The sequence below is a fragment of the Corylus avellana genome, chromosome ca11 (genome assembly GCF_901000735.1).
Source record: "Corylus avellana chromosome ca11, CavTom2PMs-1.0".
Lineage (NCBI taxonomy): Eukaryota > Viridiplantae > Streptophyta > Magnoliopsida > Fagales > Betulaceae > Corylus > Corylus avellana.
The window spans coordinates 8,025,468-8,045,101 of record NC_081551.1 but is presented as its reverse complement, the minus strand read 5'-3'; the positions used below and the strand labels follow the sequence as shown (position 1 = coordinate 8,045,101).

Sequence of the window (19,634 nt, the reverse complement as noted above, 5' to 3'; positions counted from 1 at the left end):
TCTACCAAGAACAAAAAAAGAATTAAAAAAGTAGTATCATAAAGAAAAGATTAGCACCATATTATTTAGAGTATAATTTAAACAAGACCACAAAAAGAAACAATAAATTGGAAGTAATTAATTAGATTCTGAAATGGAAAAGGTTGGGATCAATCTGCTCCGGAAGTCTACGTTGAGAAGGGAACTTGGGAAGCAGACTGGCAATGTACTTTGCAGCTTCTAAATAACCTCTATATTTACTCATCTTTCTCTTTTCGTCGCCACACGCCTTAGAATTGTAATCTTCCAAGATGTTTTCCTTGTTGAGAAGCTCCTGAAGTGCCTTCTTCTTAAAAGTCCAGGCGCCTGTTTCAAAATTGTAGTGGTACAAAGGAATGAACCGTTGCCCATAAATAGCTAAAAACTCCAATGCATCTAAAATAAACTCAAACTCCTCCTCAGACATGTAGTAGGGAAAGCTGATTCTAGCCCATCCTGGTTTTGTTCCAACATACCCCTATAAAAAAAAAGGTGAAGAAAATCTTAATTGGGTGATAGTTTTCAAAGCTTCAAAGCAAGAATTAAGCGAGTATTTTACCTTTGCAACAGCATCGCTGAAGGCAAGTAAATAGGTGTCATCGACACCAAGCAAGACGTGGCCATAGGGTCCAGCACAAGCGCACCCACCTCGAGCCTGGATGCCAAACAAGTCGTTCAAGAGTGATGCAACCAATGGTCCATGAAGAGGCTTATCTCTCTTGTTCCCACTCTCTCCCCACATGTTAAGCACATCCCTTATCTCTCTGCTATTGTTTTTGAGGCCACCCAAGGTGGAATTGGTTGTACTATAAATGAGGAAAGACAATATGGCTTGTCGTTTGGTGGTTGTATTTCCTAAAATCCAAATGTTCTTGTTTGGGAGAAGCCTCTGAAGTGCTCTGTGTATGTAGGCTTGCTCCTTATTTTCAATCACTTGGTAGCCAATATATTCCTTTACCCTGAAGGCCAATGATGCTCTAATTGTCTGGATTATTTGAGGAGTCCCAGCATTTTCCCTTTCTTCAATTTCCTCTTTATATACCGTGTGCTGCAATCCACATTAATTCATTTGATCCAAAAAAATGAGAAAATCAACAAAATTATCCAAATAAGAGTGAGGATTAAGACTCAAGGCCCAATTATTACCTTTTCACTAAAGCCGTTGACATAATTAACAGTTCCACCTCCACAAGTCGATGGTGGAGAAGATTTTAGGAGATAAAGGGCATTGCTCATCAGAAGAATGCCCGGCGATCCGGGGCCACCGAGAAACTTATGTGGGCTAAGGAAAATGGCATCGTAGCCGTCCATCTCCCCGGACCTCATGTCAATCTCCACGTATGGACCGCTAATGAAACACATTAATATTTCAGGCCAAGAAAATAACAAACATAAACTTAAAAATAAATGAGAACATATCTTTTAAGGGAAACTTAACAAAGGACCTCTGAATTACTGCGCGTTTTGAGAAGACCCCCATAAATTTCAAAAACTCTCAATTTCACCCCTTGAATTTTCAATATGATGCAATTTACCCTTCGTCAATTTTGCCGTTAAAGCCCCTAAAAAGACAAAATTACCCCTCAATTTTCCTTTTTTTTTCAATTTTTTTTTTTAAATGGTCACAAAGTGGGCCCAACCATGGGTCATCTTGTGAATTTTATTTTTTTTTATTTTTTTTTATAATAATTTTATTTTTTAATTTTTAATTTGAAATTAAGGGTAAATTTAGAATTTTATAAAAAAGTTTGGGGTATAATGGTCATTGTTTCCCTTTTAACGTTTAAAAACTAACAGAGGAGTCTTCTCAAAACGCGCAGCAATTCAAGTATTTAAAATGAAGTTTCGTACCTTGCTGCAAAATCAAAGCATGCAACGCCTCCATATTGGTGAAGAAGTCTAGCAATTGCTCGTGTATCCGAATAAATTCCAGTCACATTGCTACAAGCCGAAAAAGAACCCAAAATAGGCCTGTTGGCATGTTTATACGATTCAAGTTGTAGCCGTAGAGCCTCCATGTCAATCAAACCATCATCATCCAAACCAATCTCTACCACTTGAGCCAAGCTATTCCGCCATGAAAGAAGGTTCGAGTGGTGCTCGTAAGGCCCAACAAAAACCACCCACCTTTCCTCCTTAGTGAGGCATTTGAGTACCCTCTCCCTCAAGATTGGTGTCACGGCAACGCCGATTATTTCTTGAAGCTTTTTAATGGCTCCGGTGGAGCCGGAGCCGCAGAACAAGAGGGAATCATCATTTCCACCACCCAAGCATTTCTTGATGTAGTTGGATGCTTCACGCACCAACTTTGTTGTCCGGTCCCCCACGTAGCTGTCACACGTGTGAGTATTCCCTATATATGTTGAAAAATATTTGATTAATTAATATAAAACAACAAAACAAAATAAAATCATGCAAACATTTTCTTTGACATGAATAAAATGAATTCATCTCCGGTTCAACTGAATATCCAGATAGTTATAGTGGAAGAATATTTTTGTTCACCGATGAAATAAAGTAGTAGAGAAGTACAGATTTGATTATTTTTTTCAGTCAAATGAATTTGATTTGATTGGCCACTCAAGATTGTAAAGAACATGATTGATAGATTACGTACCATAAAAGGGAAGAACGTTGTGGGTGATGAAATTTTCAATATACAGAAGAGACCGGCCGGTGGCGGTGTGATCAGCATAGGTGAGTCTTCTTTTCCCGGAAGGAGAATCGATTTCTGCTTCGCCACCAATGATTTGAGAACGTACCCAAGATAGTTTTTCCTCCGGGGAGTAGTTCCATGGCACACCCATTTCCAGTGCCCTGGAGGATTCGGAGCGACGGCAACGGTGGTCGGAAGGTTGAGAAGTGTTTGGTCTATATGCATTGGTGGTCTTAGCACTTGCTTTGCTGTGGTTTTGGTTAACTTTTTTAGCAGAAACAGAAACAGCCTCTCTCAACACGAGTTGCTCGAAATCCAAAATGGGTTGCTCCAATTCCATATATTAAGAGGATGAAATAATTGAAGAAGAAGAAGAAGAAATGGATTGCAAGGAAGGAAGAGATGGATGGTATTTAAAAAAAGAATAGAAACTGATGGTATTTCCGATGGGTTCTAATGCAGGAGTTAGTACGAAATCAACGGCACACACAACATGTTGTACATTGTTTATTTATTCAAGTGGCGGAATTGTTTAGTAATAATCCTTGCGCTTTTGCAGATAAACCTGCAGCCAGTTGCGATGATGTATTTGGACTTTTGCTGTTGACTGGGACATTGTTTCGTTTATTACATGGGCATCTCCTGCACCATCTATATTGCCGTTGGCTAGGACTTTTTGCCCTTCTATTAACGTTGACTTGAACTTTTTGACTCATGAACGCCAACTAATAAACTCTTGTCATGTCCATTAACTTTGAACAAATACCATGGGTCGTAAGTTGTCTGTGAGTGTTTTTGCTGCATATACCAGGAGTGCTTTGATTCTGGTCCACTGGGCCAGGACTCACTATAGCATCATCTATCTGCAAACCTCCCTACAAAAAAAAAAAAAAAATGGTTTATGAACATTTTTTGATAGGGTCTTTTCAATAAAACGGCCCACTAAGGATATTTTAATAGTAAAACGATTCCTTAAAGAAAGAGAGGTCTTTTTACTGTAGCAATGCACTTAATTATATAATTGGGACATCGCAACAGGGCACATCCCCTATCGTGCACGTCCCCACTCCCTTGATGCCTAAGCCCCTCTTGATCTCATCACTAAGCTCACTCTCTATCAGCTCTCTCTCACGATCACTCAGCTGTCCCTCTCACGCTGATCAACTCCCTCTCTCCCTCTCTCCCTCTCTCTCTCTTTCTCACTCGTGAAATCTCCGTCACCCCGGCAGCTCTCTCACCTCCCGCGGTGCTGCTCCTCCAATCCAGTGCACCTCTCTCCCTCTCTCCGGCGCATCTCTAGAACTCTCTCTCTCCTCTCTCTCATTGAATATATATATATATACAATTTATTCAATTCATTCATATATAATTGATATGCAATTAAATTATTATTAGATGAGAGTAAAGTTCGCATACTTCCCTCAAATTACCGTACCAAATTGACAATGTCCTTCTAAACTATTAAAACATTGTCAATGTCCTCCTAATGACGAAACTACTCTTAACAAAATAAACACAAAAAATACTAAAACTTTTAGAAAAAACCTAAAACTAATATATATATATATATATATATATATATATAAATTAAAACAAAAAAATCCTTTTTATAAAAATTTTTTTTTTTTACAAGGTCAGTTTTAAATAAAAAATTATCTTTTTTTTTAATTATAATATTAATTTTTTTTTTCATAAAATTTTTTTTAAAAAAAAAAACTAAAATTTTTTCATTTCCAAAAAATAAAAAATTTCGTTTAAAAAACATAAAATTTTTTCTTTTTTAAAAGATAATTATAAAAAAATCATTTTTCCCAATAAAAATTTCTGTTTAAAAAAAAAATTCAAAATTTTCATTAAAATATTTTTTTAAAAAGAAATTTGTTTTATTAAATTAAATTTTAAAAAAAATAAAATTAATTAATTTTTTTTCGAATTTATAGGAGTATTTTTGTCTTATTGAGAAATCTATAGGGGCATGCATTTTTATCTTCTTGCTAGTCTTAGGGGGGGAGATTGACAATGTTTTAGTAATTTAGAGGAGGGATATTGTCACAATTGAAAGTTTGGAAGATTTTGTCAATTGGGTAATAGTTTAACGATGGTATTTAGACTTTTGCAATGATTATTTGATAATATGTTAATTAATTAATTTGACAAAATTGCATTTATGATATGTTAATTAGAATTTGTCTTAGACTAATGGATTCATATATAATTGATATGCAATTAAATTATTATTAGATGATTATTTGATAATATGTTAATTAATTGATTTGATAAAATTGCATTTATGATATGTTAATTAGAGTTTGTCTTAGATTAATCGATTCATTTCCAGTGCAATCCAAAATGCATAATTAGATCCAAAATGCAATTTGTCTTAGATAAAATTGTAAATACGTGGATACTTCAGAGGGGTAAACTGTATTTCCCCTAAAAATATTATAGAGTTGAACAAAAATTGGACTTTGGAAAATCTATTGCCAAACGAACTCATGTCCAAAGGCCTTGTTTGGAAAAGGCTTTGGGCCTTTTTTATTGTAGTAGAAAGTGATTTTCGTGATATAAGATTTTGAATTTTGTTTTTCATTTAAATAGTAATAAAAGATGATTGATGTGATATAAAAAGTATGTGTATCTTCATTTTAGATTCCTAAATTATTACGTAATTTGAGAAGCCCTCCAAACTTCAAAATCTCTCAGTTTGGTTCTTCTGAATTTTCAATTGCAATCAATTTGAACTGCTACATCAGATTTAAAACATTAAATGTGAGACAATGATGTTTATACCCTTGAATTTTTTATAAAATTCTAAATTTACCTTTAATTCCAAATAAAAAAATTTTAAAAAAATAAAGTTAGAAAAAAAAAATCAGACATATTTTAGCCTTTTCAAGGGTAAATCGGGGAAGTTTACAGCTAAATCTGACGGAGGGGTTCAAATTTACTGAAATTGAAAGTTTAGGGGTCCAAATTGAGAGATTTTGAAGTTTGAGGGAGGTTTCTCAAATCACGTGGTAATTTAAAAGTATAAAGTGAAGTTACCCCCAAAAAGTAGAATGTTTAAGAGTTTAAGGGCTCATTTGGGTATGAACTTAGTAGGTGAGTTGTGGTTTGGAAGTGATTGATGTAATATAAAAGATATAAAAGTTTGACTTTTTAAATGAAAAATTAAAAAAAAGAAAAGAAAAAAAAAAGGTTTTATAATGTTTTTTTTCTTTGAATAATAATAAAAAGTAATTGTTGTGATATAAAAAGTTAAAATGTTGGAGAATTGACAAAAAAAAAAAAAAAAAAAAAAAAAAGAACTTTAAAAGGGTTTTGCTAAACAATTTTTTTGGGACTTGTGCATGCCATTGCCAAACAAGACAAACTTTGAATCAAATTCCAATGAAGATGGAATGGCCAAACACTATTCATTAAAATTCAACACTTAACACATTTTTACTTTTTACATCACATCAATTACTTTTTTGGGTAAATATATTATAAGTCTTACAGTCAACGCACCAAAACTGTAAAATGCGCACATACCTCCCTTAAACTACTACCCAATTGACAATGTCCCTTCTCCCTTTCCAAACTTTCAATTCTGACAATGTCTCCCTCAAAATATATTTCACAATAAGACTAAAATACCCCTATAAATTAAAAAAAAAATTATTTTTTTTAAAAAAGGAAAAAAAATTATTTTAAAAAGAACGAATTTTTTAAAATTTTTTTTAAACGATTTTTTTTTTCAAACAGAAATTTTTATTTAAAATAAAAAAAACATTTTTTTTTTTAAATTTTGTTATAGAAAACGAAAATTTTTATTTTCTTAAACGAAAATTGTTAATTTTTTAAAAATGAAAATTTTTATTTATTGAAGTTATAAAACAAAACAAAAAAAATGGAATTTTTTTTTTAATTTTTTCTTATATAAGGGATTTTTTTTTCTTTTTAATTTGCAACCCTTTATGTATATATATTTTAGTTTTAGGTTTTTTCTAGAAGTTTTAGTGTTTTTCTATTTTTAATTTATTAAGGGTAGTTTCGTCATTGGGGGAATATTTACAATTTTTGGTAGTTTGGGGGAGACATTATCACAATTGAAAGTTTGGGAGGAGCATTGTCAATTTGGTAGTAGTTTGAGGGGGGTATGTAGACGTTTTTTTTTTTTTTTAAATTTTTTTATTCCCTTGGTCAATCAAACTAGAATAAAATCCCTACCGTTAGATTTTTTCCCAAAGGGTTAACGGGCGTCAATCTCATTGAAACACATTGTTTTTCTACGTTAGCATATATATTTTTTATTTATTTTGGAGGGGTGGCCAGCTGTGGGGAGGTAGGGGTTGCCACCCCCCAATACTTATGGGGTAGCTCGCAGCCAACCCATGAGTGGCTTGGGGTGGCTCGCGGTCACCCATGGGTGGTTAGGGGTGGCCTGCAGGCCATCCCTAACCACTTAGAAGCCACCCCACAGGGGTTGGGGGTGGCTAAGGATGGCAGTCCCACCGTTGGCCACCCATTCAATTTTTTTTTTTTTTTAAATTTAATTTTTAAATTTAATTAATAAAAAATTAATATGTAGACGTGGCGAAACGGTGCATTTCAATGAGACTGATGCTTGTTAACCCTTTGGGAAAAAATCTAATGGTATGGATTTTATTGCAGTTTCGATAGACCAAGTGAGTAAAAATTCAAAAAAATAAACTTAGGCATTTTACAGTTTTGGCGTATTGACTCAGAGACTTATAATATATTTACCTTTACTTTTTATTACTATCTCAAAGAAAAATGTAACATTTCTTTAAAAAAAAAAGAAAAAAAAAAACATTAAAAGTTGATTCACAAATGTTGTGTTACCAATTACCATCTCATGAGTTGGAAACATATTTCTCAAAATAATAAATCTCATATGATGGTGACACATTATTTGTGAACTAACTTTTAAAAAAATAAATAAATAAAAATTGAAAAGTGTAGCATTTCTCCTATTCAAATAAAAAATAATAATAACTACAAAACAATTTTTTTTTTTTTAACTTTTTCATATAAAACATTTGTACTTTTTTTTTACGTCAATCAATTTTTACATACAAAATAATAATAATAATAATAAAAATAATGCTTTTACCAAAAAGAGCATATGGGTCATAAGTTGTCACAAAGTCTGAGACAGTAGGATCATAGATATTATTATACTCCAATCCCATTGAAAATGGAGTTTAACTCCGAAAGGGGGATTGGGATCCCTATCAAAAGCTAGGGAATTGCCCATCAATTTTTTTTTTGCAATTCTAGTCATTTAATATCATCCAAAGGTCTACAAGTAGTCACGTGTCCCACTAATTAAAAAAATAATATTTTATTATTTAAATTGTAAAAATAAAATATAAAAACAAAATAAAAAATAATTAAAAAAAAATGGGGTGGCCGGCCACCCCAACTAAGCCATGGGAGCCACCCCAGTTCGGTTGGGGGCCTGGACCTCTCCGGCTCCTAGGGGTGGTTCGACCCCACAAAAGCGGGGGTGGTCCACTGGCCCTTGGGGGTTGTTTCGGCCCACCCCCATGGCTTAACCCGGCCACCATATATTTTTTTATTTTTTTTATTTTATTTTTACAATTTAAATAATAAAATATATTTTTTTAATTAATGGGACATGTGGCGGCTTGTAAATCCTTGGATGAGATTTAATGGCCAAGATTTCAAAAAATAAAAAATAAAAAAAATAATGGGCAATTCCCCAGCTATTGCTGGGGATCCCGATCCTGGAAAGGGATGCTAGCATGCTACGGACCAGGATTATATGTATACGTCTCCTTTCTTTCTTTTTATTTTTTTTTTCTTAATAGTTTTTTATGACATTTGGTGTTAGTTTTGTATATAGAAGTAGTATTAGACCATCTCCAGCAAGGCAGCAAACGTATTTTACCTAGTGAAAAAACACTATATATTCTTTATTTTACCGACTCATTTTTCTATACAAGCTCCAACATATTCTTTACTTCAATCTCTACTTTTCTTTAAATATTATTATTTAATCTTTTTTATTTATTTTTATTTTTTCACTTCTCTCTCTCTTTCTCTCTCTCACTTTGTCTCTCCCTCCGACTCAACCCGAACCCCCATGGCCAACCTTTGCAATTATCTCTTCCCTCTCCTCTCTCTCCCTCCACACCACCACAACCCAAGAAAACTTTAATTTTTGGAGCTTAAACAATGCTGCCAGAAAAAAGATTTGATACTAGAAGAAAAAGGATTTGATATGATCGGCCTATGGTGGATCTGAACCCCATCAACGACGGTGGGTTTGGTGCTCATGCTGGGAAATTTTTTGTTTGGATTTCGGATGATTTAAGATGTGGTTAATGTGAAGTTAGGAGCTGGATTTCATATATTTTGTTTGTTTTGGTGCTCATGCTAGGAAATTCATGGCTTGGGTGCTTTCTCTGGAATGGACAACTCTCTTACTCGCAAACCTTATGGAATTGAAAGCTACTGCAACAAACAAGAGAAAATCAAAGGCTTGGTCTTGAGGGATTGGGTCAGTCTCATGGGGTGTAGGTGAGGAAGAATGATTTGATACTTAAAGGGAAATATGAGAGGAGGGATTGTTGGTGTTGGGAAAATTGATAATTAATTGGTTACCAATTTCCCATCAGCCCTTTATGCGAAAGACAAGTTTGAAAAGAAAACGCACGAGAACACACATCAATCACACACATACACAAAGAGTTTACGTGGTTCGGCAATATGCCTACGTCCACGGGGCGTGATCCGGTCTCCTTCTTTACTATTGAGAAATATTGAGTATAATAGTACAAGCCTGAACCGCTCAAGTTTAATATCTCAAACCTAAGCCCTTAACCCCTTGTACACCCCACTCAACTGTCCCTCTCAAATACCCAGTAAAGAAAAACTCTCTACATTTTGTAAATGCCACAAAATGCTCTCACCAATTTGAATTTTCCGGATTCCCACTTAACCAAGGATTGCATGTCCTTTTATAATGGCTTAATCACGAAAAAATAGGAGAAACAATTCTAATCTAATTGCTACTGGAAAAACGAAACCATCATGAATACAAAGTCTTTTCATGATGAAGATAAGCATTGCAACCCAAATGTTTATCCACATACGTTTTCTCCAAAAAATCAAATTCCAGTTGTTCTTGGACTCCTTTTAAAACTAACCTTATCCTCTTATAGATAAATATGACTTGAGCCCACCAACTTGAATATTGATATTTTCCAGCAATTATCTTCACACTTGTTGACAATTTGAGCCATTATCAACAGTTGGGTGGGTTTGTCCAGAAAACTAAGAATGCCTTGGTGAGGAAGAGGAAGAGGAAGAGGGAGAGGGAGAGAGAAGAGAGAAAAAAAAATATTAAAAAAACATGAACATTGTACTACAGTGAATAACAAGAAATTGCCATTACTGTAGCAAAAAGGTTAGTTTACCTCTTTTGAAGCTAATTTGTTGGAGATGAAAAATGAGCAATAATAGTTAAATGTAACTAATATTGCTCTTTTAACTAATCTGTTTGAGTTGCTCTTAGGAAGAGAAGATGATAAGTTTGCAGTAAAATTTAAAAAAGGCTACAAAAAAGAAGATGAAAAAAAAAAATAAAAACAACAACAACAATTGGAATTAATTAAACTAGACTCTGAATTGAAGAAGGTTGGTATCCATATCCTCCGGAAGTCTAGGCTGAGAAGGGAACTTGGGAAGCAAACTGGCAATGTGCTTCGCCGTTTCTAAATAGTTTCTATATTTACATATCTTATTTCTTTGTTCATCGTCGTCAGACGCTTTAGAATTGCAATCTTCTAAGTTTAAGACGTGAACATTGTAATTATTTTCTTTCCTGATCAGTAGCTCCTTAAGTGCCTTCTTCTTAAAAGTCCAGCTTCCTGTTCTCAAATTGAAGTAGTACAGAGGAAGGAATCGTTGCCCATAAATAGCTAGAAATTCCAGTGCAGCTAAAATAAACTCAAACTCCTCCTCTGACATGTAGTAGGGAAAGCTGATTCTAGCCCATCCGGGTTTTGCTCCATCGTAGCCCTATAAAAAGGTAAGAAAATCATGATGATTTTCCGCATGATAATTTTCATAGTCTCAAGGCATGCATGCAGGAATTACCTCTAAAATAGCAGCTCTGAGGGCAAGTGAATGGGTGCCATCGACATTAAGCAGGATGTGACCATAGGGTCCAGCACAAGCGCACCCACCTCGAGCCTGGATGCCAAACAAGTCGTTCAGGAGTGATGCAACCAATGGTCCATGAAGAGGCTTATCTCTCTTGTTCCCACTCTCTCCCCACATGTTAAGCGCATCCCTTATCTCTCTGCTATTGTTTTTGAGGCCAGACAAGGTGGAATTGGTTGTACTATAAATGAGGAAAGACAATATGGCTTGTCGTTTCGTGGTTGTATTTCCTAAAATGCAGATGTTCTTGTTTGGGAGAAGCCTCTGAAGCGCTCTTCGTATGTAGGCTTGCTCTTGTTTTTCAATCACTTGGTAGCCAACGTATTCCTTTACCCAGAAAGCCAATGCTGCTCTAACTGTTTGGATTATTTGTGGAGTGCCACCGTTTCCCTTTCTTCAATGTCATCCACATATAATGTTTCCTGCAATTGACGATGCATGGTAGATTAACGTACATGTGATAAACATGCTGCTTGGAACTTTTCAGGCAATTGGGTCCAGCAGACAAGTCAACAGAATTATCCAAACAAGAGGATCAATTTACCTTTCCATTAAAGCCGTTGACGTAATTAACAGTTCCTTCTCCACAAGTTGACGGTGGAAAAGATTTTAGGAGATAAAGGGCATTACTCATCAGAAGACTGCCAGGGGATCCAGGGCCACCGAGAAACTTATGTGGGCTAAGGAAAATGGCATCATAGCCATCCATCTCTCCGGACCTCATGTCAATCTCCACTTAAGGACCGCTAATTATAAACACATTAAAATATCAAGCCAAGTAATTAAATGCATTAGCACCTTGGTTCAATTACGAATGTACACTTGAAATTATAAAAATCATTTTTTCAATTATCTTTCATCTGGGTAAATTTATCATTAAATTTGTACGGAACCCACGTGAGCCTAGCTACAAATTTAATGGATAAGTTGTTGTGCAAAAAACACATGATCACAATTACGGTTAAATAATGCGAGAACAATCACACATAAAATAACATCAAGATTTAAGTGGTTCTCTCAATGTGAGGTACATTCACTGGCGGAGGCGATCACGAAGAAATTCACTATGAAAGATGGAGTACAAAAATATAGTAGAGAGAAAATCACTCAGACCCAAAACCCCAATACACTCAAATCTCACTATCACATAATAGAAATTATTCTCAAAGGAGAAAACAAAAGACAGGAATACAAACTCTTCTTCTTTTGCTGGGATACGATGGTGGTTGGTCTCTCTATTTCTTTTTCTTTTCCACAATAGCACCCTTTCTTTTTTCTCTTATTTTGGCTCCTGCAAAATCAAGAAGAAAACAGTCAGCACTCTTTGTCTTCTCTCCTTTATTTTCTCTCTTGTCTCTAACTCATGAAACCAAGAAGAAAATACAAGAGGTGCGGCGCACTACTCTGCTGCCCTTCAAATAGCAACCCACATTATGAACTCCTTGTTGAATCAGTAAATCCTTCATCTTTCTCTGCCAAAGAGAGAAATTGTTCTTCCCATTAAACTTCTCCACTTCAAACTTGGTACTCGCCATATTTGCCGTCAATTTGATTTTTCGAACCTGAGCTCTGATACCACTTGTTGGTGGTCTTGGGCCTATCTCAACCCCAAAAGCTAGCTTAAGAGGTGAGGCTTTTCCTCACACTTATAAAGTAACCACCAGCCCCTTCTACAACCGATTTGGGGAGTGTTGGGTGGTCTTGGGCCTATCTCAACCCCAAAAGTTAGCTTAAGAGGTAAGAATTTTTCTCACACTTATAAACTGACCACCAGCCCTTTTGATAAGTGTCGAATGTTGCACATTCAAGTCCCTTAATTTACATATGTTAATTCCTTAGCATTGTTATTTGTTTGATTTTGTTTTGTTTTTGTGTATCAGGTCTTATTTGACAAACCATTGAAAATTGAGCTTAAAAGGGCAAAAAATTGAGCATTCTGGATCTAGGATCGAGCGTAGCACTCTTGAGATCGAGAGCACCTGCGCTCAAGCGTCTGCGGCCAGGGATTCAGAGCATGCATGTGCTCGTGCGCACAACAGTTAAGCTCGAGTGCACAAGACTTCGGATCGAGCGCACTCGGGCGTGTATTGCACGGTAGAAACCGTTTTCTAGCGTGGATTTGGTTTTCAGTCTCCCAATTAGACTGGGAGACTGACCTCCGGTTTTCTGAGGATTTCTAGGGTTTTTAGCATTTTCCTAAGCCCTATAAATAGGACTCTAAACATTGTCAACAGACACACCGCTTTCTAATGTTTAAATTTCAGTAAATTGTCTGTGAAGCTTAGAAGATCATGAGCAGCTAAACCCAATTGTGGGGTATTGATGTAACCCTTTCAAAGCACAATGGTTTGATTGTATTTAATTTTTAGCTTTTCAATTTATGCATGTTGATTGTATAACTCTGAGGATTGCTACAATTGATTTATGTTCTTCATATTAAATGCAATTGATCTTTAATTCCAATTCAATATTAGTAAAATTCTTATCTTGTCATAGAAATTATTTTACTATTATTGAACTCAATTTTCTGTAATTATAAGAATGATGGTTATACAATGGTTCTTAATTGGCATGCAATCAATAGGGTTAGATAGACCATACCTAGGAAAGACGGATCGTACTACATCCTAGTTTAGTGTAATTTAGGTGGACGATCCGTGCCAACCAAAGATGGGTTACGCTATTCCGTTGATTGTATGAAATTATTTTCATATGTTTTCTTGTTTAAATTATAACATGCATAGAATGAATTGCTAGAATTACATATGGTCAACCATTGATGTGCGGATCGTGGTGAAATCAATACCCTACTCTCTCTCTCTCTCATATATTTACTCTCTTTATTTTCATGCACTTTGAAACTACACAAGAAATCATTCTCTTTTAAATTAAGTTAACTTTAATCTTTTAAATTTTGATAATTAAACCCTTGTAGTCCTTGAGGTTCAACACCCTCAATATAGCCCTATCCTACCGGATTCGTACTATTGTGAGTGGTTATTTTTATTATTGATATTTTTTTAGACAAAAATACCACATCAATTTTTGGCGCCGTTGTCGGGGATTGCTTAACGGTTTCATTATCTAAATTTAAGGATTGATTTTAGCTTAATAATTTATTTTTCTACTTTAAGTTGCTAACTTTAATTCTGTTTTGTGTTTTATTTTTGTTTTATTTAAGAAATTGCAAACAGGTCCGTAGCTGCCTTCTTTGTGACTGCGATCGAGCGCAGGTCGCGTGCTATCGAGCGCACAGACGCATTCCAGCAGGACCCAAGCCAGCAGCGCTCGAGCCTTCTTCTCCTGCGCTCGCACCCATCTGCGGCAGTACGCTCGAGCGTACCCTGCAATGCGATCGAGCGCACTTGCGGCAACCTTCATCTAGGACCTTAAGTGCATCTAAGGCCATTTGTGAGTTGTTTTTTGTTTTTTTTTTTTTAAAGCTTATTTTGTCTGTTCTTTTTATTTTCTGTTTAGTTTATGCTAGGTCGTCGTTCTTTGTCTTTTCCATTAATTTCTTGCAACCTTGAAATTGAATGCACTCTTAGACAAATTAGATCCCAAAAGAATCCTAATTTGCTAAAAGAGCGTTCCACTGAGACCATGGGAGACGGTAACCACGTAGCTTTGCAAGATCACTATCTTCCTACCACTTACACTACTCTCACATGTCTCCGGCTGCCGGAAATTACGGCAACCCATTATGAAATTAAGCCGAGCACTACACGAAGTTTACCTTATTTCCTAGGGCTTAGCACTGAAAATCCTTATGACTTCCTCAGTGATTTCGAAGCAATCTGTGATACCACTAAAATGAATGGATTCACTGAGGATGCCCTAAGGATGCGTCTTTTTCCTTTCTCCCTCAAGGAAAAAGCCAAACATTGGTTCCAGTCCTTAACACCCAACTCTATCACTTCTTGGCCTCAATTGCAGCAAGAATTTCTTAAGAACTATTATCCCATAGGAATGACCAATGACACTAGGAGAGCTATCACTACCTTCTCCCAATATGAGGGAGAAGATTTCCATGAGACTTAGGATAGGCTGCAGAGCTTGCTTAGATCATGTCCACACCACGCTGTCCCGAAATGGCAGATCGTGCAGTGTTTCTATAATGGCCTGACCGAGCCCAATAGAAAAATGGTGGATGCATCATGTGGGAGAACTTTCATGTTAAAAAGCAAAGATGAAGCATGGGCTATGTTTGAAAATTTGAGTAACAATTCTCTTCAACAGGTTTCCACCAAACGAAGGGCACCAGCACCTAAAGCACTCAAGACAGAGAGTTTGTATGAAGCAGGCCATTCCCCAAACATGGCTAACCAAGTAGTTGAGGCTATCACCAAGAAGCTAGACCAATGGATGATTGCTGGTTTTGCTCCTAATGCTGCTCACACGCATACATTACCTGAACCATGTTCATTTTGTTCCAGTCCTATGCATCATGTAAATAACTGTCCTGTTACCAAAATTATACTAATATTGCTAATGAGCAGGTTAATGCAGCTTTCTCCAGACCTGGTAATGATCCGTACTCAAATTCTTACAACCCCAGGTGAAATCATCCAAATTTCTCATGGCAGAATCCAAATTCGGGCAACTCAGCCCCAAGGCCACACAATCAAGCTCAATCCAACAGGTAGCCTTATCAACATCATTCCACTTACTGACCTCCATAGCAGCAATACCAGGCCACATATTCTAATTTTGAGGATCGGGTGCTCAAAATAATGGGTGAGCTGGCAGGCGAGATAAAGCAGACGGTCAAATCTCAAGAGGAAATAGTAAACTCACACTCCCAATCCATTGCCAAGCTAGAAGCTCAAGTCAGACAACTTGCCAACACCATCAATAGAAGGGACGAAGGAAAGCTTCCGAGTCAGTCGGTGGTAAATCCTAAGGGGCACTACATGGTAGATGAGGGCACCTAATGCCATCAGCAAGTTCAAGCCATCACCACCTTGAGAAGCGGAAGAATAGTTAACAATCATGTGGAGGAGAAGAAGGATGAGCACACGGAGGTTGCACAGAATCTGCAGAAGGATAAATGCAAGCAAGTAAGCAATGAGGCTTCATCATCAGTAGCTCCCACTCTAGAGATTCCATATGAGCCACGAGCCCCCTTCCCAGAATGTCTCAAGACGCTGTCCCACTTTGGGAAACAAGGAGAGAAAATTCAAGGAATGATGGAGATGTTCAAACAGGTAAAAATCAATCTCCCTCTTCTTGACGCCATCGCACAAGTGCCTGCCTATGCCAAGTTCCTTAAAGACTTGTGTACTCAAAAGAGGAAGACCAGGAATAACATCCCCAAGAAAGTCCTTCTGACTGAGCAAGTGAGTTCCCTGATTAAGCACAACACTCCTCCAAAGTTCAAGGACCCCGGGGCCCCTACAATTTCATACATCATTGGAAAAAGGGAAATTGATAAGGCATTCTTAGATCTGGGAGCTGGTGTGAATTTACTTCCCTATTCAGTATATCAGCAGTTCGGCCTAGGGGAGCTGAAGCCCACCACAGTGATTCTGCAACTAGCTGATCGGTCGATTAAGAAGCCTAGAGGGATTGTAGAAGATGTGATCATCTAGGTGGATAAATTTTTCTTCCCAGTCAACTTTATAGTGCTTGATACCGAGCCTGTGCCCAATCTTGATAAGTTGGTTCCTGTCATCCTTGGGCGCCCTTTCTTAGCCACAGCAAATGCATGTATCAATTGTCGAACTGGAGTCATGGAGATATCATTTGGCAATATGAAGGTTCTGTTGAATATCTTTACTGCATTTCAGCATGCTCCTGATCAGAATGAGTGTTTCTTTTTGGACAACATTGAAGAATATGTAGAAGATTCATTACCCAGTCTCCTGACAAAGGATCCAGTGGAAGCCTGCTTGAATTACTTCAACTTTAAAGAGTTCACCACTGACCAGTACATCAAAGAGGTCCGGGATTTGTTAGAAACAACCGCAAGTGCAAATTTCCATCCATGGAGAGTAGTAAAGGAGCCCCTACCTGTGACATCGAGCACTCCTCCTGTTCGTTCTCTGCTGTCTCCACCGAAACTTGAGTTGAAGTCCCTGCTAGCAAAGCTCAAGTATGCATTTCTTGGATCTAACAACACTCTGCCGATCATCATTGGTTCCGACCTTCAAAAGGGCCAAGAGGATAGTCTGTTAGTAGTATTAAAGGAATATAAAGAGGCCATTGGATGGACCGTGGTAAATTTGAAAGGCATCGACCCCTTTATCTGTGTGCACCAGATCCTTTTGGGAGAAGATGCTCGACCTTCCCGTGAGGCATAGCGCCGGCTGAATCCCAACATGAAAGAGGTAGTGATGAAAGAGGTAGTAAGTTACTTGATATAGGCATCATCTACCCTATCTCAGATAGCAAATGGGTGAGCCCCACTCAAGTAGTTCCAAAGAAATCCGGCATCATCGTCGTGGAGAATTCTGGTGGAGAGTTGGTTCCACAGCGCACAACCATGGGATGGCGTGTCTACATCGACTACCGGAAGCTCAATTCCCATACTCGGAAGGATCACTTCCCGCTTTCATTCATTGATCAAATTTTGGAGCGTCTTGCTGGCCAAAGCTACTATTGCTTCTTAGACGACTATTCCGGGTATAATAGGGTTGCAGTTGATCCCTAAGACCAAGAGAACACGACATTCACATGTCCATTTGGCACCTTTGCTTACCTACGCATGCCTTTTGGCTTATGCAATGCACCTGCCACATTCCAGAGATGTATGATGTCTATCTTCTCGGACATGGTGGAGAAATTTTTGAAGATATTTATGGATGACTTTTCTGTTTTTTGATCTTCATTTGATAAATGTCTCCATAATCTTTCATTTGTGCTTCAACGTTGCAAAGAAACTAACATGATTCTAAGTTGGGAGAAGAGCCACTTCATGGTGCAGGAAGATATAGTTTTGGGCTATATAGTGTCCAAAAGAGGTATTGAGGTGGACCAGGCTAAAGTTGAGCTAATTGAAAATCTACCGCCGCCCACTTCAGTGAAGCAGATCCGTTCTTTCCTAGGGCATGCCGACTTCTATCGCCGTTTCATCAAGGACTTCAGTAAAATTGCAAGGCCCTTATGTAACTTGCTTGCTAAGGATGCCCCTTTTCACTTTGATGAAGCATGTCACAAGGCATTCCAGAAGTTCCGGTCTCTGTTATTTTTTACCCCATCATGCAGCCTCCTGACTGGTCTTTGCCCTTTGAAATCATGTGTGATGTGTCTGACTATGCTGTGGGTGCAGTTTTGGGACAACGGGTAGGCAAGCTTTCTCATGTCATTTATTATACTAGCAAGACTCTAATGGATGCTCAAGTAAATTACACAACCACCGAGAAAGAATTGCTACCTGTGGTCTTTGTTCTGGATAAATTACGCTCATATCTTTTGGGATCAAAGGTTATCATTTTTTCTGATCATGCTGCTCTACGACATTTGCTGGCCAAGAAGGAAACAAAGCCAAAATTGATCCGCTGGATACTAGTTCTGCAAGAATTTGATATTGAGATTTGGGACAAGAAGGGTACTGAGAATGTTGTTGCCGACCATCTGTCACGAATTTTATTTAAGACACCCCAGTCTGTTCCTGTTCATGACTCGTTCCCAGATGAGCAATTATTTAAAATCACTCCGAAAAATCGGCCATGGTATGTCGATATTGTCAATTATTTAGCTACAGGACGGATTCCTTTTCATTGGTCTAAGCATGATAAGGACCGCTTCTTCAAGCAAGTTCGACTCTATTTTTGGGAAGATCCAGAGTTGTTCAAATATTGTGCTGATCAGATCATCCGACGCTGTGTCCCTGAGAGTGAATTTTCCAGCATTCTCACTTTTTGTCATTCTTTAGCTTGCGGAAGTCATTTCAGTGCTAAGAAGATAGCAGCCAAGGTTCTCCAATGCGGATTCACATAGTCCACCTTGTTCAAAGATGCCTATAATTTTTCCCGAGCTTGTGAGAGATGTCAACGCCTAGGAGCAATGTCTCGGAGGGACATGATGCAATTGAACCCCATCCTCCTTGTCGAGATTTTTTATGTTTGGGGTACCGACTTCATGGGACCCTTCCCACCATCTTGTGGACATGAGTACATTTTGGTAGGAGTGGATTATGTCTCTAAGTGGGTAGAAGCCATTGCCACAAAGAGACCAATGATCACAAGGTTGTGGTAAAGTTTCTCCAAGCCAACATTTTCAGTAGATTTGGTACTCCTCGGGCTATCATCAGTGATGGAGGTAGACACTTTTGCACCCAGTTTTTCAAAGCCTTGCTTTTCAAGTACTCTGTCACACATAAAGTAGCCACTCCGTACCATCCTCAAACAAGTGGCCAAGTGGAAGTTTCTAACCGGGAGATTAAGCATATTCTGGAGAAGATGGTTAGGCCAGATTGAAATGATTGGTCCTTGCGCCTCAATGATGCATTTTGGGCCTACCGCACACCTTACAAAACCCCCATTGGAATGTCTCCCTATAGGCTGGTATATGGCAAGGCGTGTCACCTCCCTGTGGAATTAGAACACAAGGCTCTGTGGGCAATTGAGCAGTTCAATTTCAACATGCAAGCAACCGGCCCCCACCGAAAACTTTAGTCGACAGAGTTGGAGGAGCTGCGGCGAGATGCATATGATAGTGCTCGCCTTTATAAGGAGCAGACTAAGGCTTTTCATGACAAACACATCTTACCCAAGACATTTGTGCCAGACCAGAAAGTATGACTCTTCAATTCCAAACT

General features: G+C 37.6%; 1 protein-coding gene and 1 pseudogene across 1 annotated transcript; both read right to left on the bottom strand.

Moving 5' to 3' along the window:
• Positions 1–121: 121 nt before the first annotated feature.
• On the bottom strand, positions 122–3,014 carry LOC132165007 (uncharacterized). The gene is made up of 5 exons (XM_059575521.1): positions 2,636–3,014; positions 1,870–2,371; positions 1,165–1,366; positions 578–1,066; positions 122–496 (listed from the first exon to the last, which is right to left on the bottom strand). Exons 1-5 carry the CDS (start codon positions 3,012–3,014, stop codon positions 122–124), a joined length of 1,947 nt encoding a protein of 648 aa, XP_059431504.1.
• A 7,310-nt stretch (positions 3,015–10,324) lies between these two features.
• The window catches only part of LOC132165006 (uncharacterized), a 14,438-nt pseudogene continuing 5,128 nt past the window's right edge, over positions 10,325–19,634 (bottom strand).

What these genes read in the sequence shown, in the direction of transcription:
- LOC132165007 (XM_059575521.1), bottom strand. Translation starts at nt 3,014, where the DNA reads ATGGAATTGGAGCAACCCATTTTGGATTTCGAGCAACTCGTGTTGAGA. An exon ending in CAACGTTCTTCCCTTTTATG is followed by an intron (nt 2,372 to 2,635) that starts GTACGTAATCTA and finishes CAACATATATAG; the next exon opens with GGAATACTCACACGTGTGAC. An exon ending in TCAACGGCTTTAGTGAAAAG is followed by an intron (nt 1,067 to 1,164) that starts GTAATAATTGGG and finishes TGTGGATTGCAG; the next exon opens with CACACGGTATATAAAGAGGA.